At 38.1% G+C, this 26,512-nt stretch overlaps 1 protein-coding gene across 1 annotated transcript in view; it reads left to right on the plus strand.

Moving 5' to 3' along the window:
- The window catches only part of LOC101352557 (transmembrane protease serine 11E), a 106,463-nt gene that overhangs the window by 37,465 nt on the left and 42,486 nt on the right, over window positions 1–26,512 (plus strand). Inside the window, exons 2-4 of the mRNA XM_004383364.1 lie at window positions 13,586–13,710; window positions 20,202–20,323; window positions 25,155–25,222. Coding sequence (XP_004383421.1) covers window positions 13,586–13,710; window positions 20,202–20,323; window positions 25,155–25,222 — 315 coding nt within the window. The remainder of the gene's footprint in view (window positions 1–13,585; window positions 13,711–20,201; window positions 20,324–25,154; window positions 25,223–26,512) is intronic.

Genomic DNA, 26,512 nt, shown 5'->3' on the forward strand with positions numbered 1-26,512 from the left:
ATCTCAGTGGTGATCAGTGACTTAGAATATAACATTTCAATTACATCATCAATGTTTTCTAAAAAGGATTACAACATTTGCTATTGTATGAAAATAAAGTTCATCTGAGTGCAGAATTCTATGGAAGAAATTTATCAGTCCGTAGTTACCATAACCGTCTAATGGACCTTTATTATTCTTTCATTGTCTGCTTCTCTCTGAAAACACATCAATTGCTTCAATAGAAAGAGAGAACAAATAGACATATTCAAGAAAATTAGCGCCATCATGAACTTCCACATCGTCACTGAGATTTCTAAGCATGCCTGATGGCTTTAGTCTTTGAGAATGGCAAAGGTTGAGTAGTTGTAGAACTGGTCTTCAGAGATGGCAGCTGTGTGTCATGGCTTTGTCTAGATTATTGTTTAGAGGAACTCTACTAAGAAGTTCTTAAAGCAAACTCCCTTGCACATTCTCTCATCAGAGATAATGGATGAGAATTGTGAAGAATGCTCTTATAGATTCAGGCATATTTTAATAGATCTGAAATGAGTGGATTAGAAAGTGGGAGGTATTAAGAGATTGAGAAAGAAAAATGGGCTACAGAGACACTAAGTCATGCTAGAATCTGCAAGTCCAACAATCTCCCAGGATTTCTGAGGTTTTTAGAATAGTAATTCTAAGATGCTAGAACTAATCTTAGGGGAATCCAAAGTACTACACAGGCTTCATTAAATTTTAGCCTACTACCTTTCATCTGAAGATTTCAGATGATACCTGTTTTTTGAAGCTGCAAAAGCAGACAAGGGAAGGTTCAGCGCTGTTTAAAGTCAAACCATGAGTCAGTGCAGAACAAAATTATAATTGCTATCATTTGTTTCACAGGTACTATATGCCAGCTACCGTGCTAAAACATTTAATCTTTATGATAACCTTTAGTCATATTATTGTGTCCATTTTATAGATGAGGTAACTGAGGCTGAGACAGGTAACATTATGTGCCCAGGGCTAACAAATGTCAGGGCTGGAATTTGACGCAGGTCTGCTTGACCCCAAAGCATATGCTTTTAAACATAGGACTATGCCACCTCCACAATGCCTTCTTTGCCTAGATGGTTCTACTATTATGTTGGCTTAACTTCTCGTGTTGAAAGATGTAAAATCTATATTTTCAAGAAACCATTTTATTATTTAATGGATAATTTTCAAAATAGACCTCTGAGGCTGGAAGACAAGAAGCAGTTCTGTCTGCATTCTATAAAGTAAGGAAATGAAATGTTCAAAGGTTAGGTAATTCGCTTGCAGGAATGGGCAAGTCAGTCAACATGAGAGATCACACCTGTCCTCCCAGGTCACCTGTATATTGAATCCAACATTGCCAAGTAGAAGAGTTAAATTATCACAGTTGACTACATAACCTAAGAAATATTATTATGGCTATTACTATTGTCATTTGGACTTGTATAGAAATATATGGTCCTTTAAAAAATTAGTTATTGTACTCTAAAACCTTGTTAGGCCATGTTTAGTGAAATACAGAGAGAACATATATAGTAGGGAAAAAAAAGTCCCCGATGTTCATATATATTGTCCTGTATACATGATTCCAACATATATTTTCTCATTTGGTACTTATTAACAACTCTGTGAGGCAGGTACTTTTAATATTACCATAACTTTACAGGTAGGGAAAGATTAGGAAGACCGAGACTCCCACGTCTCTGAGTTAGTAATTGACAGAACTGGGGTTTGCACACACATGTTCTAACTTGGGTCCTGAACTCTCCGGGACTCCCTGCTGCCTTCACCACACCATGATCACTGGAATCACAAGTGCATCCTTGGTTAAGCAGAGCAAACTTTTTCTGGCCTTCAAACAGTTAATCTTAGTGTCTCAACATTCCTAATAGAGAAAATACCATGTATAATGAACGAATACTTACAAAAAATTTCCAACCAATCTTCCAGATTACATAGCACATTCAAGCAGTTACTAAGCAGTTGAGCTTTTTTTTAAAAAAATTTATTGTGTTTTAGGTGAAAGTTTACAGTGCAAATTAGTTTTTCATTCAAAAATTTTATACACAGATTGTTTTGTGACATTAGTTGCAATCCTCACAATGTGTCAGTACTCTCCACCTTTCCCTTTCCACCCTGGGTCCTCTGTGTCTGTTTGTCCAGCCTTCCTGTCCCTTCCTGCCTTCTCGTCTTTGCTTTTGGGCAGGTGTTGCCCATTTGGTCTTACATACGTGATTGAACTAAGAAGGACATTCCTCACGTGTGTTACTGTTTGTTTTATAGGCCTGTCTAATCTCTGGCTGAAATGTGGGCTTCGGGAGTGGCTTCAGTTCTGAGTTAGCAGGGTGTTCAGGGGCCGTAGTCTTGGTGGTTCCTCCAGTCACCATCAGACCAGTAAGTCCGGTCTTTTTTTGTGAATTTGAATTTTGTTCTGTATTTTTCTCTACCTCTGCCCCGGACCCTTTATTGTGATCCCTGTCAGAGCAGTCAGTGGTGGTATATGGGCACCATCGAGTTCTTCTGCGCTCAGATTGGCGGAGGCTGTAGTTCATGTGGTCCATTAGTCCTTTGGAACAAATATTTTCCTCATTAAAAAGTTCTTAATCCTTGCACTGAACTGTATATTTCGTGACTGACAACTGGAAGCTGCCTGACTCATAGATACTGAGAGCAGGACAAGTCCAAAGATGAGTAGTTTTCTACAGTTTCTTTACCACATGAATCCCTATTTGCAAGTAAAACCTAATGCAAACCCCTGATGTATGGAGCGAAGTTACTGTGGTTGGAGTGGGGCTGAGGGCTGGGAGCCTCACCTGTTGTGCCTTCTCCTTGTCCTCTCAGGCACACATGAGACATCCTGAGGGGTTTTTCAAAACACTTAAAATTAAATTCATTTCTAATTATGAAGAAGGCAATAATGACAATAGCCAACATTTGTTGAGCATTTACTGTGTGCCTGGTATGGTGTCTATTACTCTAGAAATACTATTTCATTTAACTCTTAGAAGAACCCTATGACTTAGGTGCTATCATTATCCCCATTTATAGGTGGGGAAATACAGACTTATCAAGGGTGAGGAATTGCTCAAAGCCACTAGCTAGTAAGAGGCAGAGCCAGGACTAAACCCAAGCTGTTTGATCCAAAAAGCCCAGGCTCTTAACCACTAAGCAAAAGAATGGAAGTTATTTGTTTAAAGTCACAGAGCTTGTTACAAGAAAATCTTTGATTGAAATCTTGTTTTATTAATATTAGATTTATTATTTGTATCTCAACATCACCCTGCTAAACCAAATTAAATAGAAATATTTTATCAACTTTCCCAAACACAGAAACTGCAAGTGACTGTCTTTTTTTCCCCAATAAAACTATATAACAATGATAATGTACCTTGACTGCAACTAATCTGTTTTGGATATTATAATAGTATCAAATTTAGCAATATTGTAGTAGTTAGTATTAGATTTAGCTGTGAGTATCCAGAAACTCAGAGTCACAGTGACTTATGTAAGTAGAAGCTTATTTCTGTTCAACGTAAAAGAAGTCTGAAAGGAGGCAGTGAAGGGCTGATAGGGAAGTTCACAATGTAATTAGAAATCTAGGCTCCTACTTTCATGCTGCTCCACCAGCATGAATGTGTGTCTACCAAATCATGGTCCAATGTGGCTTCCAGAGTTCCAACTAGCACATCTGGATTCTAGCCACACTGGAATAGAGACTTTATTGGTTAGAACTGACTTATATGGTGATTCCTATGGACAAGAGACACATCACTCTATTTTCTAGGTGGTCATGTGCTCAACAAAGAATCAAGGATTGAATTATTAAGAAAGAAGGGAAAAACACATATTTGAGATAGGCCAGTAGGAATCTTTACCACAGGCATGCTGAATTTGAACAATCAGTGGTACTTCCCATATACCCACCTGCCTTCTGTGACAAAAGGCAGGTGGATATATGGGTCTAAAGTTGGACAAGTGACTTGATTTAGAGTTATAGATTTGATATACATCATATAGATATGAATTAAAACCATGGGAATTGGTCACTGAAAGTATTTGTAGTTTGGATAAAAATTTTCTTGTAATTTTTATAGTATTAATTTGTACAGCAAATTCTATAGTATTCTAATACGAACTTGAGCACATTCTACTATAAGTTTTTATTAAAATTTTGATATACTAGAGTATGATTAAGTTGAGGTGAAGGTATATAATGATCATTTTCTCAAATCTTGTGTTCCATCCAAAACTTAAGACTCAGTAAATGCTTTCAAATATTAACCAGTAACCTGTTGCTGTTGAGTCAATTCTGACTCACAGAGACCACATGTGTGTCAGAGTGGACCTGTATTTCATAGGATTTCCAATGACTGATTTTCAGAAGTAGAATGTTGGGACTTTTTTCCGAGGCACTTCTGGGTGGGCTCAAACTTCCAATTTTCTGGTTAGCTGATGAGCGCGTTAACCATTTGTACCACCCAGGGACCCTTCCATATATTATAGGTCAGTTATTGGGACAAGAAATTAATTAATCAGAAACCTCACTTTTGAAGAATCGTATAAACATTAACAGGGTCCATGCATTTTCCAATTGTCTTTAGTTGCTAAATCAGCTCAAATAAAGTTTTATTATTTGTAGGTATTTCTAGATTATTTTTAGGCAATCTTGGTACATGGATTACAGTGCCTTCCAGGGAAACAACGATCTGGAGGACCCCACAGAGCCAGAGTGTGTTCCAGCTGGCACATTCCAACTTTAAGGACCATTACTGTCTAGGGATTTTAAAGCTGGCTTAGGATGTAAGGGGTCATGAAAACTTATGACTTCGTCATAAGTGATACGTGGAGTATTCCAAGTGACTTGCTGCCCCTTATTTGGCCATTCCATATTATCTGACATTGTGGCACCAGAAAAATAATGCATTTGAACAATTATGTAAAAGTCGATAGCTTAATAAATGCTGAATTTTAACCGTAACTAATATTAAGCATTTCTAGTTTGAGGCACGGGACATTAATTTTGGAAGAAGTTAAAAAACATCTAGATCAATTTAAATCTCTAGCTTTTTTTTTTTTAAACAAAGAATATGAGAGCACATTGAACATCACACAAATTGCGGGCTGGGCGATACTGGAACTTGTGTGATATTTCAACATGTTCTCAGATTTCTCATCTACCGGAATTAAGTCTCGAGTCACCAGCATTCCAGTTCAGAGTTACTTCAGCTATATCATGCCAATTCTCAGCAGGCAAATACAAAAACTCACAAGAAAGATCTGGCAGGAAGACTGAAAGTCTGATACTATGTATTAGTAACCGCAAGAATGTCTCTAGCTTAGGTTTCTCACCTACGTTTCTTCCGGTACACCTGCCATGACATACTGAACACACTCCCTATTGATTCTTGTTTTTCTTTCACACTTTTAAGTGAGTACAATTCCCTATGGCAAGCTGCAGTGCCATCCCGTTTTAACATTACTGTGGGAAAGTGCTATTTTTAAAGTTGCTAACTCAGATCATGCCAATTTATTATCTCCAACTGCAACGAGTTTGAGGAAAAGAAAAGTAGATATATTGGTGGAATGTAAGGTTTATAATAACTCAATTTATAAGACTATAAACTCATACCTAATTGCTTAATAATATCTTTAAACTTTTTGCACCCGATCTGTCTGTGACTGTAAATCTCTAGAGGTCATGTAAAGTGTCAGACTAAAGCTCAGTTTGTAGTATCCCATGTTGCACGTATTTGGTTGAGAACTTTAAAATAAAGACCTTGATGATGACACACGGAGATCAGAGACAGTCCTTACTGCTGAGTTGCCACTAATATTTACATAATATGCTTATCTAACTTATCATATGCCATCTTAATGATCTCCTTTTAAAGTAGTTGGGAGGAAAGATACTATTACTTGAGTTCTATGGTTGGTTAAATATAATCATGGTTAAGCTATGCGTTCACCACCTGGCTGTCAGTTTTCCACACCTTTAGCAGAATGTTATATCTTGCTATGATACTAGAAGCTATGCCACTGGTATTTTAAATACCAGCAGACTTACCCATGGTGGACAGGTTTCAGCAGAGCTTCCAGAGACTAAGACAAACTAGGAAGAAAAGCCTGGCAATCCACTTCCAAAAATTAGCCAATGAAAACCCTATGAATTACAACAAAATATTCTCCCATAAAATGCTGGAAGAAGAGCTCCCTAGGTTGGAAGGCTCTCAAAATACACAGTAGCCACAAGATTGGACTCAAGCCTACCAACAATTAAGAAAATGGTACAGGAGCTGGGAATGTTTTGTTCTGTTGTACCTGGGGTCAGATCTGACTTGATAGCAGCTAACAACAAGCTGTGGGTTTTGCCTAAGTTGACAGTTAATGAGTGGTAGAGTTTTTCCGTCACTCACAATATTTATTAAAAACTTACTTTATTTTTTTAAAGTCTAGTTTTATGCCTACCATTTCAATAATCTTTAGATATTTTGTAATGTGAAAATACCTTCTCAAGCCATTTCAATAACAATTAGAGAAGTGTCAGATATTTAAAAGAGTTATAGAGCTTGGTGTCTGAATGATTTCACACTGTCTCCTCCCATAAAACTGCTGTTATTTAATTGCAATCGATGCTATTTGCATGAATGAAATACTAAGAATATGATGAAACTAATTTTTGTTTCTATGCTAAAAATGTTGTTGAGAATATAGTTCATTGCATTACATAGTGTTTTTTTAAATGAGGACCTAAAATAATTATAATGCTTCTGAGCAATTGGTCTATTTTTATCTTAGGATGCCATAAAGAATGTACAGAAGCATGGTTTGTTTGTTTTGTTTTATTTTTGAGTTGGCTACTAGAAAGCTACCAAATCTGTGGCCCAATTTAAGAAAATGTATAGGTTGGGATTATGATACGTAGTTCTAGTACTATTGCATTTTTGTTTTAATTTCTGCTTACATTCTTAAATTTAATTTAATGCCATATAATTATATTCTATATGTCCTTAATAAGCCATCACAAGTCTGGAACACGGTGAATATAAATAAAAACATTTATAATTAAAACAGTGAGTTTCCTATCATTTGTCTTAGGCTGTAACAAGAAAATGAAAAGAGTTGTCTGGTAATTAGACTACCACTTCATTATAATTGTAACTTCTCTATGGGTACCATTCATAATTATCATTGTAGGGGATGCACACATTATAATTCAGCACAAGGGCCTAGCTGATACTATCAGACACTTTATAGATGTATTTGGGTATTAGTGGATCGGGTATAACTATGATATTTGTATTTTTATAAGGAAAATTTTGTTTGTATCTCTTCCTTTAAAAAAATTGCAGTGAAAATATATGACCCATGCATGCATATACAAAATTTAATTCCACCTTGGACATTTTTATAGTCTTGTTCTAGAAAGTATGAGAAATTTTGAAAATTTGACCTATGCCTGTTTGTATGAGCTTCCTACAAAGGAAAAAGTATCTATGTGGATAGGATAAGCAGGGACAACTCTATGGCTAAAGAAATAAACTAGTTCCAAACACATAATAAATACAAAATAAATATTTATTTATTGAAGTTTTAAATCTTACGCACTGACTTAGGGAATTAGCAATTGTATAAGGTGCTGTGCTTTACTGCGGTATCTCTTCTTACGCTTTTGTTTTGATATTGTAACATACATTCAATACCTCCCAAACAATGTTTCTTCTGAGATTAACGCCCCCTTATTGATACTTGTCAATTTCCATTCTAACACTTTTAAAAATAGACCAAATATACAGTTGAAAAATAATTATTTTAAATACAGGTGAGATAGAAATATTAACTATAAAGCTTGATTATTATGTAAAGTTTTTCTTGGAAATCAGAGTTTATTAATAATTATTCTTCACAATGGCTGGCCTGCCCTTCGTGTGTATAGTATTCCAAGTTCGTCTCTAAGAACCAAGATGAAACATAAGTGCTTTGAGAGAGATAAGCACTCATATTGTGGTATTGGCAAGTGGTTGATTCAGTATGGTTTAGTTGGCTTCAATTCAGCTCACTCTGTGAACATTTCTTGAGCACATGGTTAGAGAATACAGAGATAAATAAGGTTCAGTTCCTATCCCCAAGGAGCTCAAGATGCATACTTCAAAGTGATACATGGGAGTGAGTAGACTTGACTGAAGTAGACTGGGAAAAGAATTATTAAAGGGGACTTTTTGAACTGGCTCTTAAATAGTCACAAGATTTTATGAGGCAAGCAAAGACCAGACTTTAAGTTACTCCACATAGGAGCAAAGGCAGAGAGCTTGAAAACTTGTCAGGTAGAGGGAGAATGCCAGGCTAAGGGAAGGCAAGTAGTCTAAGTCATTAACTATATCAGTTTTAGAAAGACAGCTTGCAGTAATGGAATGATTCAGAGACTGGGGAGACAGTAGAGAAACTTGTTATCAAGTTACAGGACAAGTTTTAGTGAGAATTGCCAAAACAAGGTCTGGCAGTAGTGGCAATGGGATTGGAGACAGACTACGTTAGGTTTGCCATGTGGGTGATACTATCAAATGAAAAGATTATAACTTCCCAACATAATTAGCACTGACTTTTAAGCTATTACTTAAGTTGAGGGTCCATAAACTATGGCAGGCAGGCCAAACTTGGCTCACAATCTGTTTTTATAAGGTTCTTGAATTGGAGCCCTGGTGGTGCAGTGGTTAGGAGCTTGGCTGCTAATCGAAAGGTCTGCAGTTCAAATCCACCAGCCACTCCTTGGAAGGGGCGGTTCTGGTCTGTCCTATAGAGTCACTACAAGTAGGAATTGACTTGACAGCAACAGGTTTTGAACTAAGAATGATTTTCATATTTTTAAATAGTTGAAAAACGAATCAGCAGAAGAAAAATATTCTATGTACAAGTGAAAATTATATAAAATTAGAATTTCAGTGTACATAAATAAAGTTTTATAGGAACACATCCATGTTCATTTGTTTATGTATTGTCTCTGGCTGCCTTTTTGCTACAACGACAGAGTCGAATAGTTGCGACAGACACTGTGTGGTCCACAATGTCTAAAACACTTGCTATCTTGTCCTTCACAGAAAAATTTGCCGATTCCAGCTTAAGTAGTTGATAACAATGCTTTGGGTGCACCAACTTCATGGATATTATGCAAATGCTCATTCAAAACAGCTCAGCTGGACTAGGCTGGTGAAACATATGAACTGAGAGAATATCAAGGCTGCTTATCATTATGAAAGATGAGCAAAGAATATGAATTGGAATCGACTCTACTGCAATGGGTTTTTTTTTTTTTGGTTTTTGATTGGAGTCCCTGGGTAGTGCAAACAATTAACACGCTCGGCTGCTAACTGAAAGGTTGGAGGTTTCTGTCTACCCAAAGGCACCTTGGAAGAAAGGCCTGGTTATCTACTTCCAAAAATGCCAACACAAAAATGTCAAACACATTCTATTCTGATATACATAGGGTGGCCATGAGTTGGAGTTGACTCGACAGCAACCAGTATTCATCAACATATCATGGTATTGTTGTGTAAGGGTGTTTGTTCTGGTAAACTTAATGATAAGTCTTGACTTATTCTCCAGTGCTTGCCAGGAAGTTCATTTGTGTTAGCATCATTTTCCCCCCTCGCTTGTCTTTTTGTGGCTGTTGCTATTTTTCTTTTTTAGCATTATTTTTCAAATGACACATTAAAAAGTGATAAAACAAATGGCTTCTCTATCATGATAATGCAGCCTTGGACACATTACTTGTCATTTGGCAATTTTGGACTAATAAAAATAGACCCATACTTTAACTGCTATATTTACCTGACTTGTCGCTGTCTAACCACACATCCCCAAATTGGGAAGAATCTTAAAAAGAAAGCTATTTGACACCACTGAAGCTATTAGAATTCAACCACTCTGTCTGCAAGTAATTTTAAATGAGGATAAGTTTGAGATAAAGTTCAGATAAGTTTCAACAGGTAGCAGTTATGATTGGACAAGGGACTATGTGTGTAGGAGGGGGTAAATTACATAAGTGTCTGTTGATATGTACGATGTTTTTATTCCTCTATTTAAATAAACATTTTGAGCTTACTTCCTAGCACATTTAATTTGGAACAATCCTGTACTAAAATCTCTTGCTCAGAGAGCAACAAAGAAAAATAACTGAGAAACAAGGTAAACCGGTTTGAAAAGCAATGCCTTACAGACTAGGAGAGGAAGGAAAAATATAATGTTTCAAATGACAAACGTCTCAGTAATGTGGTCATTATCGTTGTTATTAATAATTAAAATAATGAAATAATAATAAAAACCAAACCAACTGCCATCGAGTCAATCTCGACTCATAGAGACCCTATAGGACAGAGTAAAACTGCCCCATAGGGTTTCCAAGGAGTGGCCGGTGAATTTGAACTGCTGACCTTTTGGTGAGCGACCCAGCTCTTTTCAGGGCTAGTCCCAGCTATTTATACAATGATTTTTCCAGTTGGGAGCTCCAAGTACTAAAATATTTCATCATTTTTACTTCTACATAGCTAGATAGCTTAGGAGGGATTTGGAATTATTATTCCTGTTTTTCACAAGGAGAAAATAAGAGAGATGATTGAATCTGCTGGTCCAAGACTATACAATAAATAACTTAGTGGCAGAACTCAGAAGCATGCTCTCTTAATTGTTTATTCAAAGTGTTTTTGACTGGATTCTCTTTTTTTCCTTGATCTATGCAATCTCTCATCTCCTTCTAAACCACCAAAGACTGAATGTCACTAAAGTAAGGTGTAGGAGGTGAGGGTCAGAGAAGGTACCCTTATACACAATTGTGATGGGATTGCCATGAAATCTTTCATGGTTATTTTTACTTCTAATTTAAATCTCTCTCTCTCTTTCATTTAATTCAAAAGCCATGTCTACTTGTTCTTAAAAAAAAAAAAAGCCACCATAAAACAAAAATATGTAAATTAAAATTTCTTTTTTATTCCTGCTCTTTCATTCTCTACTTTTAATAATTTAGCATATCCCCTTCTTTATATTTTTCTATGCACTCACACACACACACACACACACACACAAACACACACAGTTTTATTGTTTACCAAAGCTGGAACATAGAATGCATATTATTCAGCAACATTTTGTCACTAAAATACATAATTGACATTTTTCATGTTAATGCGTGTATATCTACCTCACTTTTAACAGCTATATTGCTTTACTTTACTGTCTTGATTTTTTAAAAAATTATTATAGAACAAATAGAACTTCTGTCTTATATTTCACAGTTTTACGTAGTGATCTTTTACCTTTGAAAATTTTGTCACATTTTCTACAATTATAAATTCATTTTCTGTATCGAGCGTGTTTTGAAATTAGTTGAGAAGCCCTCTCCTCCCTGCATTCCTCCCCCCCACCCCCGCAAAGTTTTGCTTATGTCTCCTATATGCATCTCCTTTCTTCTGAAACAGGTGAATAACAAGCATTCAGGAAGAAAGAAACAGGACTCAGTTTTAGGACTTCTTGGCCACGTTTGCACATAAAAGGTTGCCTCCTCACGGAGAAGACTTTTTATATTGCAGTAATTGCCATTCTAGGAAGAGTTGTTTGGAGTCCCACTCAAAGGAGAACTGTATATGAGAGAGGTTGGGGAGAGGAAGATGCTGTTTCCCTGGCTATGGCCCCATGGGAAAATCAGAGGAACAAAGGAGAAGACCAAGTAGAGTTCAGGGAACTTCCACTACCTCCCAGTGCCTTCAGCAGGCACAGTCATACAGTAATGATGACACCGCTGATTTTGGTAACAGTGCTCCCTGTTCTGTGTCCAGGCAGAGCCAGGATGGGGTGATGGTATGGAAGAGACCAATATGATAGTATCATCACTTCCTGGTCCTACATCAACAGGAAACACAGTTTTTCCTTGATTTATATAAGCAAAAATTATTTACTGTAAAATGCTTTGCAGTTTGCAAAAAGTTTTCCAATTCATGATCTCATTCTGGGTCTCACAATCAACCATGGGCTTTAGACAGGATGGCTCTCCTGTCCCTAATTGACAGATAGAGAAACTTGGTTCAAAGTTTAAAGAATTTGTCCAAGTTGCAGAGCAGGTGAGGAAAGAGCTGGAATTAGAATTCTATTGATGGTGATTGAGCACCCAAAGCTCCTTCCAGGACGACATCGCACTCCCTCCAGTCTTCGTCTTCCAGACACACAGAACTCCTGAAATAGGATGTGCGTGCCACCAATTTTACCAGTATGATAAATACCCCCAAGAAATTTAAAATAACAGTATCATATTCAAACTCCTTAGCCAACTCTGACTTACATTTCATTTTCTGTATCTTTTGAGTTTGCTTAGCAACTACTATACCCCAAGGGAACAGCAATTTTATTAATCAAACAACGACCAGGTTGATTGATGTCTTTCAGTAACATGTTTTTGGAGCCAGAATAGTTGAGAGAGGTTGAGGAAATTTCATGCACAAAGGATTTCCTGTAGTATCCCTAAAGTTCAGAGGTAAATATTAGCTGTGAGGGAGCTTCTTTAGAAGGGAGTGTCAGGTTATCTCTTATGTATATCCTCAAAGTTTGGTTTGGAAATAATTAGAATAGAATTAGAAACTCTATCTGGAACCTGGTGTGATTCCAGCTGCAGCACATTTCACAGACCAATTAAGATTCTAGAGTGCTAGAAACAGTGCTCTAAATGGCTTTGTAGTTCCTACATTGCCTAACTCATTATTTTGTACATGCTGTTGTTAGCTGCCATCAAGTCTACTAAGACTCACAGTGATCTTATGTACAATAGAATGAAACATTGCCTGGCCCTACACCATCCTCACAATCACCCGTAAGTTTGAGCCCATCACTGCAGCAATTGTGCTAATCCATCTCACTGAGGGTCCCGCTGGCCTTTGCTGGCCTCTGCTTCACCAAACGTGATGGCCTCCTCTAGTGATTAATCCCTCCCGATGATGTGTCCAAAGCAAGTGAGTAGGACAATGTTCTGTTGTGATACATAAGGTTTTCATTGGCTAAATTTTAGAAGTAGATCACCAGGCCCTTCTTCCTAGTCTGTCTTAGTCTGGAAGCTCCACTGAAACCTCTCCACCGTGCACAACCCTGCTGGTATTTGAAATACCGGTGGCATAGCTTCCGGCATCACAGCAACACGCAGCCATCACAGTACAACAAACTGACAAACAGGTGGTGAATCTTGTACATAACAGCTCAATAAGTAATAGCTGACCTTTACACAGCACTTTCTACATGCCAGGCTCTGTTATAAGCACTTTACATATAGTATTTCATTTAATCCTCACAACAATACTACAAGATAGATACTATTATTGTCATCTTCATTTTATGGATGAGGAAACTGAGACCCAGAAATGCTAAATTACTTGCTTAAGGTCAGACAACAGAGCTAGGAATGGATTTAGGAAGCCTGCGACCAGGGTTGTGTTCTACACCAAGACACTACACTACCGTCTAACTGAATGTCCTTTGTTCCCCAGAAATATCTGCTTTGCTTAAGGAGTGGACATGGTGTGTATTGTGATATAATCCATCTATTTGTTTTCTTTCTCAGGCCAGCTGTGGTGAGGGCCAGGAAAAGAGCTTGTTTGGAGCCCTGGGTTATTGGCCTTATCACCTTTATATCCTTGATTGTCCTGGCAGTGTGCATTGGACTCATTGTTCATTATGCGAGATACAGTAAGTATGAGCTGCCCTGGCATCAAGTGGCTCATCCCACATATCTCCTCACTTACCTTTTCTGTTTTTATTTGCCTTGGGCTTATTCGTTCGTTACTATAATTTATTTGCATAGCTGGCACAAAGAACTCTTTCGCTGCCTTACCTCTCACTGAATTCTCACAGGCCACAGGAGGATTCTGGCTTCTATCCTTGATGTAGCAATGTTTCCTGCTGAGGACAGCATGCTAGTTTTCATACTCATTAATAAGCAATAATCGGATCTTAAAGAGGGGAAACAGCGGAGGAACACAAGAAAGCTAGTAGAAGAATACAATATCCTGTGTTGTTTGAAGCCATAGGGCTATCACCTTGACTTAAAATAATTCCAACTCATTGATTTATTGGAGCCCAATAATTTAATTACACAATCAGAGATCATGGAGAAGTTGGCTCTATTCTATAATAGTAAATTGGAAAAATGCTCATAGCAATAAATTATTGAATAATTTCCTACGTATGTTATTCTAAATCTCTTCTTGGGACATATTGCATATGATTAAAGAGGATAGGATATGCTAAGAAGGTTAATTATAAAGAAGCTCATTCTACAGTAATCAGGTATCTATCTCACTGCTAGATGAACCACGAGTTGCTGTGTTATTAGAAAGATCTCCAGGGTACTTCAGAACTGTTCTTCCCTGGTGTAACAACCCTTATAAAGTTTGCATCTACTGTGCAGGTTTTAATTAGTTGACTCAGTTATGACCTCTTGGTTTAATATCTTCCTCTGTGATTAGATTATGCTTTGATGTTCAAAATCCTATAACCGAAGAAGCTAATCACTTGATTCTAATGTAATTGGCAATTTGGAGAAATTGCTTTCCTGTCAAGAGATACGGCGATACTGTACAGTGATTGTCTTCCACCACAATCACACACAAATCTAATCTTAATTTCCAAATCAAGGTGGATCATTTCTGGGTAATTTATGAAAACTAATTAAAGCAAAATTTCTTTTTGGTAGAATTTGCCCAAGTCTTTAAATTCTGGGTATCTGCATTTTGATAATGGAGATTTCTATGGAGAGTGCCTTTAATAAAAAAAGAATAGTAGAAATACTCTTATAATTCTACAGTTATATTATGAATATATTGAGTTCCATTACATTATGAGCATCATTATACCTACTCATGGATGCTTAGGATTGGGTAATATTCACTTTTTTACGTCCAGAACTTAGAAGAATCCTGGCATATACTCGGTGTGTAATAAATGTTTATTGAATATTGAATGTCAAAAATGAATGAATAATACTTGTTATGCATTCAGTTGTGTCTCCCAAAAATGTATGTCAACTTGACTAGACCATGATTCCCAGTATTGTGTAGTTGTCCATCATTTTGTGATCTGATGTGACTATCTTATGTGTTGTAAATCCTAACCTCTATGATGTTAACAAGGCAGGATTAGAGGCAGTTATGTTAATAAGGCAGGATTCAAGGATTAGGTTGTATCTTGAGTCAATCTCTTTTGAAATACAAAAGAGAGAATGAACAGAGTGGAGAGGGACCTTATACCACCAAGAAAGAAGGGCTGGGAGGGGAGCGTGTCCTTCGGACCTGGGATCCCTATGCTGAGAAGCTCCTAGATCAGGAGAAGATTGATGACAAGGAACTTCCCTCAGAGCTGACACAGAGAGAGAAAGCCTTCCTCTGGAGCTGGAATCCTGAATTCGAAACTTTTATCCTTCTTAACTGTGTGAGAATAACTTTCTGTTTGTTAAAGCCATCCACTTGTGGTATTTCTGTCATAGTAGCACTAGATAACTAAGTCAATACTTATTATGTTTTCTTGGGGTATGTTTTGGCTTGTCTAATGCCCCAGGAAGCATCTAGGAATGCTAGTGCCCTTACTACCTCAGTGAGAGAAAATGTTTCTTACTACTTACTTGTCCTTTGCCTCTTCCCAAGTCAAGTTTCCAAAGACTCACAAATCTTACTCATATGAATACTGTAAAAAACTGGCAAGATTTTCCAGTAATCTGTGCCCATTTCCAGTACACCTGTGCCTGGATCCTGTTGTTTAAATGTTTGGAACCCACAGTTTCCACTTCCCACACAAGCCACCTGAATAGACAGTGATTGTTGTGATTAGTTTTATTGTCTTGTATTTATGACCTGCCCTCTGTTTTATGGGATGTAAATAAAGAACAGAGTAGATATAGCACATGACCATTTAGGAGTTGGCATACCAAGATAACCAAACCAAACCATTCAGTTACAGAAACAGACAGTGATATAGATGAAGGTAATCAGACTTGGGGAAACAATTCTTTTCACCCTCATGTCATTAAGCCCATGATAGCATGGAGTTATATGTGTAGTACGTGTTTGAGGTCTTTTGGGACGGCATTTCTGTCCCTTCTGTAATTTAAATGACCAGAGGTAAATCTGTTATGAGCAACATATTGCAGATGTAAAATCACAAACCTGTTAGGAAATTATCAACAAGCTCACATTCATCCTTATGTTTCTTACTTGTCTATTAATATCCCTAACAATATTTTTGAGTAACTAACATGCCACATACTTCTGGAAACTAGACATAAGTTTAGATATTCGGTGGCCTGATTGGGTCTATAGAACAAAGTAAAATACTGAGTATAGATAATAAGTTGTTCATTAGGTAGAGCCATATGAAATTGCCGATATTTGACCATATTTGACTTACACAATGGTAATTACATGTGGTTCAATCTAATAATTAAAAACAAACAAATCTTGGGAAGTAGAGGAGTCACTGGGTGGTATACGGTTAACATGCTCAGCTGCTAACTGAAAGGTTGAAGATTTGAGTCCACCCAGAGGTTCCTCAGAAGAAAGTCCTGGAGATCTACTTCAGAAAAATCAGCAATTGAAAACCCCATGGAACACGGTTCTACTCTGGGGTCGCCATGCATTAGAATCTACTGGAGGACAAGTGGTTTTTAAGGAAGTAGAAGAGTTGGCTATCCTTTTATCTGTTGTTGTTAGGTGCCATCGGGTCAGTTCCAACTCATAGCGACCCTACGTACAACAGAACGAAACACTGCCCAGTCCTGCGCCATCCTCACAATCGTTGCTATGCTTGAGGCCATTGTTGCCGCCACTGTGTCAATCCATCTCCTTGAGGGTCTCCCTCTTTTTCGTTGACCCTCTACTTTACTAAGCATGATGTCCTTCTCCAGGAACTGATCCCTCCTGATAACGTGTCCAAAGTATGTAAGACGAAGTCTCGCCGTCTTTGCCTCTAAGGAGCATTCTGGTTTTACTTCTTGCAGGACAGATTTGTTGTTCTTTTGGCAGTTCATGGTATATTCAATATTCTTTGCCAACATGACAATTCGAAGGCGTCAAGTCTTCTTCAGTCTTCCTTATTCATCGTTTTATCTGGAGCCTTGCTATTCAATGTGTGGTTTGGTATCAGTACTATCAGCTTCCCTGAATCTTAGACCCAACCTTAGATCTACTTAGCCATCATCTGCATCTTAACGGGATCCCCAGGTGATTCATTCGCACATTAAAGTTTGAAAAACAGCATTCTAGAACAATAGGTGTAACTACACAGAGAGGTGATAAGTATTAATACTTTTTTTAATGATCAGTTACTTTTTTTTATATATAAAATACTTTCCAGTACTTGTATAGAGGTGGTCTTCTGGTTTTGTAGAGGTTATAACTTTTATTAGTTTACCTTAAATTCACATGCAGGTTACATTGGCTGGGCCTAATTTCCTGCACACCATCCCAGGGTAGAGCAACAATTATAAAAGCTATTCTTTTCGATTTATAGCAAACTGGATTTTTTATTACTTGTTTCCTATCCCATTATTAATTAATAAAATAAATACATAGCATATGTTACATTCTGAAACAAGAAGCCCTGGTGACGCAAACGGTTAAGTGCTCGGCTGTTAGCCAAAAGGTTGCCGGTTTGAATCCACCCAGCAGCTCCTGGGAGAAAGACCTGGCAATCTGCTTCCTTAAAGGTTACAGCCAAGAAAACCCTCTGGGGCAGTTCTACTCCGTAAGACGTGGGGTTGCTATGAATCCAGACGACTCTGCTGCACTTAACAACGACAATTCATTCTGAAATAAGACTGAATACGTAACTAATAACAAGAAAGTATGTGTAAGAAAAACAATGCAATATAGATCAGCTATTGTGTTGTGTTAAGTTGGAGTTATACGCCAAAGTTTCTTTTTAATAATTCTTTTTAGGGAATGACTGTTTAAATTTAAGTAGTTTTTTCTATGAAAACACACAAACGCTAGAGAGCACAAAGAAAGGAAATGAATAGGAGCATGTTCTGTGACACTGTTCTTCTCTGTTGAGGAAAGCAAAAATTCAAAAATGCACAGTACAGAGAAAAAGCTTCATTAATATTTAGATTATGTAATTTTTTTTGTAGACAATTCTGAATTAATTTTGAAAGCTTGTTGGATATAGACATGACCAAATTCAAACCAATCTGTCGACCTAAATTTTAAGTTTGGCTAAGCAGGGAAAATTAAGATATGACTTGATTTCACAACTTGTATTTGGATGTGAATTATTTGATCAGTTTGTAAGACTTCTTGAGTTGAAAGCCCATAAAGCATAATTAGAATAGTATTCTGAGACTAGTATCCTGAGGTTAGAGCTAGCCTAAGCTATAGGAATCTTTGCTTTGAAAGTTATAGTGAACAATGAGATAGGTTTTTAAAAATGCAAAAGTATTGAACAGTAGTATACAAAGACAGTTATGAGCTACTTTTAATATTTCAGTAAATTAAAAACCTTACTTAAAATCGTGAATATTACTAGGGAGCTTCCAGCATTTTACTTCACTCTGGCCATTCAGGGCAAGGCAGTGTTAGCAGTGAAAGGGAGGTGGAAGGAGGGAGGAAGGGCAAAACCCCTTTAGTACCTCACTTAGGTCACTAATATTCAGGAAACTCAGGTCTCCAGCCTGAAGTTCAGCTACTTTATGCCTTACCAACCTCTCCAGGGGCATTGCCAGAGTCTGACCAGAAGCTTCCCTCTCTCTCTCCCACCAAATTCTCTAGAAGGTCAGGGTGTTCTTTTGAAATGTACCTGCAGGACTTTTTTTTTTTGTATAACTCTTTTAGAACAAATGATCTTTCCTATAGCTTCAATGCATGGCTTTGTTTTCTTGCCCACCTCAATAAGCAGTACGCAAAGTAAAATCTGTACTTTGGGAGCTAGGCATTGGCTGGAACCCCGGCTCTGTCTTTTCTGGCTATATCAGTTTGAGCAATTTACTTACATTTCCAAGTCTGTCATTTCATGTTCTGTTAAACATAGGTAATGTTGCCTTACTACAAAGGTTATTGAAAACTTAGTGGGATATTTGAATATGCCTGGCACATACTGCTCAATGTTAGTTTCCTTTTCTCTGGGGTTTAATTAAAGAAGGAAAGAATGAGAAGAGAAGAAAACAGAAGAGAGATTGTGATGGCATGGAACACATTCCATTTTCTTAATAATGTTGTTGTTAGGTTTCAACTCAGAGCAACCCTATAGGACAGAGTAGAACTGCCCCATAGGGTTTCCAAGAAGCAGCTGGTGGATTTGAACTGCCGACATTTTGGTTACCAGCCAAGCCTTTAACCACTACACAACCAACTATAAATGATTTTCTTGGTCACCATTATATCATTAATGCCTAGCAGAGTATCTCTTCCGAGGACTCTGTGCTAGCTTCATGTACAGGAGGATAGAAGAAAAGCTATGCCGTGTTCAACTCTTTAGCAGCCAAAGGTATGGGCTGCATAAGCTGGATGCAGCAAGTAGAGATCGTGGTTCAGGAAGCAAAGAACCCAACAAGCCAACAGTAAACAGCCAAGGAGAAAATAAATGGAGCAACAAGGAAACCAAGGGACACTAAGCTAAGTAGTGTCCCTGAAGGGTTGGGCCAGATGGCAGCTCTAGCTCCCCAAACTTCCTGTTTACTGACTGGGTTTTTTGGTGTTAGCATTTTTCCCTACTCTCATCTCCCTCTTTAGCTAAAATAAATTTTTTCTCACCAGAGTTTTTGTGGCCAAAATGTATGTGTAGTTTACTGAATATGGGAAAATCTATCTGAGGAATATAAAAATGCAGTCACCCTGGGGAAGCTCCTGAATCCATCTCTATTTGTGTGTTTATATTGCATAACTTGCTGCCTCTTGTGGCTTATTCAGGAATGGATAACACATGAGTAATTAGCCCACAGCCACAATAAAGTGTTTGTACAATACCCTAGGAACACCAGGCGTTTCTTACAGCTTTTGCACTCTAAATCTTATGATGATGAATGTCGTTATCTTTTACTCAGATATAGTTATGAAGCCCAGGGGCAGGATGATGGGCTAGGGTAGGGCTATTCTTCCCTGTCTCAGTCTTTCTAGTAACCACCAAATGGGGAAATGATGATGTTTTATAGATGTCTGTTTAAAATATGATTTTTTTTGCCTCTTTTCTTGTAGATCAAAGGAATACCCACAATTACTATTGCACACTGTCATTCACAAGTGACAGATTATATGATGAGTTTGGAAGTGAAGCTTCTAAAAATTTCACAGAAATGAGCCAGAAAATTGAGTCAATGGTAAGCACTTTTCTCTCCCTTTCTAGGCCATTTGCTGTCACTTAGATATCATAATTTTTAGTATCCCAGCTTCTAAAGAATACATTCAACCAGGATGCATTACCCAATAAGCAAGGTAAGCACATGTTTAGAGCATCAAGAAAACAGGGACACCAGCTGTCCAAAGCATAAAGAGATCCACAGATGCCAAGCAGACAGGACACAAGGAAAAGTGAATGCCACAGTGGAAGGGAACCGGCAGGGCACTAAATGAAATTAATACTAGCTCCAGTGTGTGAGAATGTGCCAGCTGGAAATAAAGATCACACACAGTCATGAGGGTACCCATGTGCAAGGTTGTTTAAGCTATGAGGCCCCTACCACTTCAACATCTTCACTGGCATCTGTCTCCTATGGTCCCCTCCTGTGTAATTGAAACTCCTTATCTCAGCAGATGTCTTGGGAGTATGCTATTTTTTTCCCAATAAACAAGAGGTAGGGGTGGCCTGTCAAGTTTAACTCTTGCAACATTCACCCACTAAAATTTTTATAATCCAGTTCATTTCTATCTTAGGCTGGGTTCTCTAGAGAAGCAAAACCAGTAAAGTGTATGATATATATAGAGAGATTTATATCAAAGAAATAAGCTCACACAATTGCAAAGGCTGGAACGTCCCAAGTCTGTGGATTAGGATAGAGGCTTTTCCCAAATCACATAGCAGCAGGGGCTGGCGAACTCAAGATCAGCAGGTTGGAAAGCAGGACTCCACTCACAGGCTGTGAAGATCAACAAATCCCAGGATCAGCAGATAAGCTGATAGCTCAAGTCCCAAGAACAGGAGGCCAGATGAACAGGAGCCAGCCAAAAGATCCCGAGTGAGCAAAAAGCCAGAACGTCTGCTTATATTCAGATGCAGGCCACTCCCCCAAGGAAACTCTCTTTCCACTGATTGGCTACTCACAGCATATTCAATCATGGAAGTGATCACATATAAACACTGAGAATCATGGCCCAGCCAAGTTGGCACACAATATTAACCATCACAATTTCATTCCCCTAAAAGGGCATACGCCACTTTCACGTTCAATTGTTAATATAATAGTTGCATTTAAAAAGAAGCTACATCACAGATAGCTAACACACACACAAACATATATACATGTATATGTTACATGTATATATATACATATATAACTCACATATCCTATCTGAATGAGTGATTAAGCAGAGGAGGGGGCACCACAGATTATTAGTGTTTAGGGCCCTCACATGCCTTAATCTGGCCCTGAATTCAAATGATCCTGGCATATCTTTCAAAAAAGCCCTACTTGAGAGAGAGAAAACAAAACTGATAATACATCACCTGGAAGAGCGTGCCTTGCAAGGTTGAACCAAATGACCTTTAGCCATTCCTTTATGTCCCCCTACTCACCCTTCCTTAGCTAGTGCTACACTCTTGATCAGCAGACTCCAAAAATTCTGGAAATGTGAGGGTGGCCCAAAATACGGTTGTTGTGTACGAAAGAAGAGAACTTGAGCAAGAGATCTCAAGATTAAACTATTCAAACACATACCTGAATAATATTTTACTACTTAGCCATATCTAACCCTGAACCAAAAAACAAACAAAAAAAACCTCAATGCCAACAAACTCCATTGCTGATGAGTCGATTCTGACTCATGGCAACCCCATGTGTTACAGAGTAGAACGAGCTCCATAGGATGTTAGTGGCTGTAATCTTTATGGAAGCAGATCACCAGGCCTTTGTTCTGTGGCACCACTGAGTGGTTTCAAACTGCCATCTTTTGATTAGTAGTAATAGCTGAGCACAAACTGTTTGTGCTACCAAGCGACCAAATCTGGACCAGTTTTCGGTAAATAAGTGTTGAGCTAAGGTCCAAGGTCACCCACAAAAAGCATGACCTACACACACAGGCAATGAACAGAACAGTGCTTTATTCACATAAAGAGACACAGCAAGGTCAACTTCACTTGTGGTGCTGGTCTCCCATGGCCAGCAGATCACTTTCCACAGCTGGTGCAGGGCTAATGGTCTGAATGCACCTCTCTGTGCCACAGTTGTTGTTTCCTCCCCAATAGGTCAGATACAGAAGTGGAGTTGGTCAGGGGCCATATAATGCACGTAACATGTGCTCAGGGCAAGAGGGGAGGGTTGTGCTAATAGTTTACCAGCTGATAGGAGATGTGTTTTGGGTCAAGACGCCCTGGGAAAGGGAGACAGTACACACTATAATCCCATCCAAGAAGTCACGTTGGTCCAGCTGGTCCTAAGCACAAGGTTCCTTTGTGGGTCACAGGGAAAGGCGGCAGGCTGCTCTCTGTCTGCCCCACCACAATAAGCCCATAGGAAAGCTACAGATACTCATTTTTATCTTTATAGTGGAAATATTCATCCAGGGGGATGAATCAAATGTTTAAGAAACTGGAAAAATTAGCAATATAGACCAAAAAAACAAGGGCTTGAGTGATTAACTTTGATCATTATCAGATTACTTAAAGAATAGTTTGGACTTTTCTTGATAGTTTGTGAGAGTACTGGTTGCATGATATGACTGAAAGAACACTGGACTAAGATTCAGGACACCTAGTTCTGGCACCCTCTACCAGCTAACGATGTGTCATTTGCAAAATCATTTAATTATTCTGGAGACATTATTTCATATGAAAATTATGGCATCAGATTCGATAATTTCCTAATTTCCTTCCAGTGCCAGTATCTTGAATAAGAATAGAATGGCAGCAACCCTCTGGGAACAACTTAATAGGCTAGAAGCCTGAGTATTTGTCCACCTTACTGGGAAGGAGGTCATATCCTGGCTGTGCTTGTATCTGCAAACACAAACCAGGAAAATATTGAAAGAAACTCTTCACTAAGGGTATGTATATATACCAAAAACGAAAACAAAAAACTCATGGCCGTCAACTCGATTCTGACTTATAGCCACCCTATAGGACAGAGTAGAACTGCCCCATAAGGTTTCCAAGGCTGTAAATCTTTACAGAAGCAGGCAGTCACATCTTTCTCCTGCAGAGTGGCTAGTGGGTTCCGACTGCCGACCTTTCAGTTAGTAGCCAAGTGCTTTAACCACTGTGCCACTGGAAGGCCTATATATAATATATATGTAAATATAGAAAGAATAAAGGAAAGGAAGTGGAACTAAAAAGGAAAGAAAAGATTCAATTTCCCTTGTTCTTTGTGCCATTCAACAAAATAAATTTTATATTTACTGATTTAAACCTAATGGAATATAGGCAGGACTCCTTAATATCTATTGAAACTATCTGATGAAAATAAACCCTCAAGTAAAAATTTTCAAGTTACTGAATCATACATGTAGAAATTTCTGAAATGGTATACCTTTGGCTATGTATATTTTCACCAAAAAAAAAAAAAAAAAACCCAAGGTCGAGAAGGGAGAGTGTTGACATGTTGTGGGGTTGTTACCCAATGTCATAAAACAATACGTGTACTGACTGTTTAATGAGAAACTATTTGTTCTGTAAACCTTCACCTAAAGCACAATAAAAAAAATTTTTTAAGTTAGTACTGTTATCTATTATGAAAAACTTTGTTTACATAACTTTTTTGAATTGTGCTGATTTGTCTCATAATTGTAGGAACTGCCCTTGCTTTTAAAGGCATTGGGATCCTATGAAATGTAATAAAGAATAAAAAGGCTCATTGTTTCTGTTAGTCAATCACCAGTTGGTAGTAACTGTGTTTGGTAAATATCAACACACTGAAAACAAGAAATGCTTGAAGTGTTTCCTTACTTTGACTTCTAATAAAAAAAAATTAAGTTGGCTAGAATTCTTTTTTTTTTTTTTCTCTCACAGTAATGGGGTTTATTAGGGAAGTAACAGGTTCAGAAATGCTCAGCATACAGTTCTTCAATCAGGAGAGCCTCTTCTCCGTCGTGTCTGCAAGCACATCTCTCTCTGGCCCTTGGCATCTGCCCCACTCCAGCAAGTGTTGCAGAGCTCTTTTAGCTCTGCTGACAACTTCCCAGAGGCACCCTACTCTGCCAGCAAGCCTTCTGCGCAAAGGCACTCAGTTTTCTCGCTCTGTGAGCCAGGAAGCCCACCTTGCCATCTCCTGCTGGTCTCCTGCTGATCTCCCAGTTCTTCTGCCTCTGTTGCTGCCAGTTCTCTGCCACTGCTTCTTGCCATCTTGCCATCTTCGATGTTACAGCTTTCTCTCTCTCTCCGTCTCCTGGGTCTAGGAGGGTCTCAAAGCAGGGAACCCAGGTCCAAAGGACACGGTCTGCTCCTATCTTTTCTTCTTGGTAGTAGTCAGGTCCCCTTTGAATTCTTATTTACAGTGGTAAGAAATATCTTAACCAATACATTCTTGCACCTTATTAGAGTAAACCTTATAGGATGTGTTAGGCCAAGTATCGCAGCTCAGATCGGCCTTTCTAAGTGCATTTTTGAGTACTGAGCTCATTTTGGGTGCAGATTATGCTAGATAATTGACAAATTTTTCACCAGGTGTGGGAGTCATGTGACACTGTCACTTGCTAATATATATTTATATATACAAATACAATACATTATATATTATAATCTGTTTAATTTGTATTTATATCTGGCCCAACTATCACTTGGTGGAATTATTTAAGCATCTCTGTCTATGTGCAGTTGAAGTCGCCAGCTCCTGCAGTCGCTAAAGCAGAGTTCAGTTGAAATCACTGTTAGAATACCAAGAAAGATTCCTCAGGTTCAGCACATTGTGAAATGTTGGTCAATTTTTTTTTCAGAGTTTTGAATTAACTCACAGGATTTCAGAAAGTGATTCTCACTGACATATTTTGAATATTTTTGAACAGGTGGAAAACACATTTCGTAAATCTTCATTAAGGGAAGAATTTGTCAAGTCTCAGGTTATCAAGTTCAGGTATGTTGATCTAAAATGCTGACTTCTGAATATAATAAAAAGCTGAAGCTGTTAACCTGGTTAGTAATAAACACCTTTTGAAGTGTTATGATACAATGTAATTCAATTAGATAAACATTTCTTTTACACCTGTTTTCTGCAATGTACCTTAAAAACCCAAACCAAAATAGTTGCTGTTGAGTTAATTGTTACTCATGGAGACGCCATATGTGTCAGAGTAGAACTGTGCTCCACAGGGTTTTAGATGGCTGATTTTTTGGAAGTAGATTGCTAGGCTTTTCTTCCAAGGTGCTTCTGGGTCGGCTCAAACCACCAATAGTTCGGTTAGAAGCCGAGCACTTTAACAATCTGCACAGTGCTTTACTCATTCTCTAAGTCCAAAAGTAAGCATTTGTAAGATGATCACTACTGGCAGAGGTGTCATTGGTGGTTATGTTACACAATTGTTCTTTGGGAAACTCTAACTAGCAGAAATAAAGACCTAGCCTGCATCCTTTGGTTTAATAGCAAGTAGTACCTTATGTACTACCTAAACCAAACCCAATGCCGTCAGGTTGATTCTACTCATAGCGACCCTATAGGACAGAGTAGAACCGCCCCATAGGGTTTCCAAGGAGCAGCGGATGGATTCAGACTGCTAATCTTTTGTTTAGCAGCTGAGCTCTTAACCACTGAGCCAACAGGGCTCCACTTTATGTACAACCCTGTGTAAAAAAGTGTTGTAGATAGGTTTATCTTTAGCTCTTGCTTCTCTTTATTGATTTTCTTTCTTTTTTCCATTCCATCCCTTTCTGCTCCAGATATTTAGCTGAGAAGATATTCGGTCTAATAATCAACCATCAATAAAAGACAAGTTCAGAGCATAATTTTTTTTTTATTGTACTTTAGGTGAAGGTTTACAGAAAAAATATTTTCTCATTAAACAGTTAGTACACATATTGTTTTATGACATTGGTTAACAACCCCACGACATGTCAACACGCTCCCTTCTCAGCCTTGGAGGACCTTTTTTTTTTTTTGCTGAAAATATTCATAGCCAAAGATACACCATTTCAAGAATTTCTACATGTACAATTCAGTGACGTCGATGATGTTCTTCCAGTTGTGCTGCTGTTCTCACTTTAGATGAAGGTTTACAGAACAAAATAGTTTCTCATTCAACAGTTCGTACACATGTCGCTCTATGACAATGGTTAAGAACCCCACTACATGTCAACACTGTCCTTACTCAACCTTGGGTTCCCTATCACCAGCTTTCCTGTCCCCTTCTGCCTTCTAGTCCTTGTCCCT

The sequence above is a fragment of the Trichechus manatus genome, unplaced genomic scaffold (genome assembly GCF_000243295.1).
Source record: "Trichechus manatus latirostris isolate Lorelei unplaced genomic scaffold, TriManLat1.0 scaffold00108, whole genome shotgun sequence".
Classification (NCBI taxonomy): domain Eukaryota; kingdom Metazoa; phylum Chordata; class Mammalia; order Sirenia; family Trichechidae; genus Trichechus; species Trichechus manatus.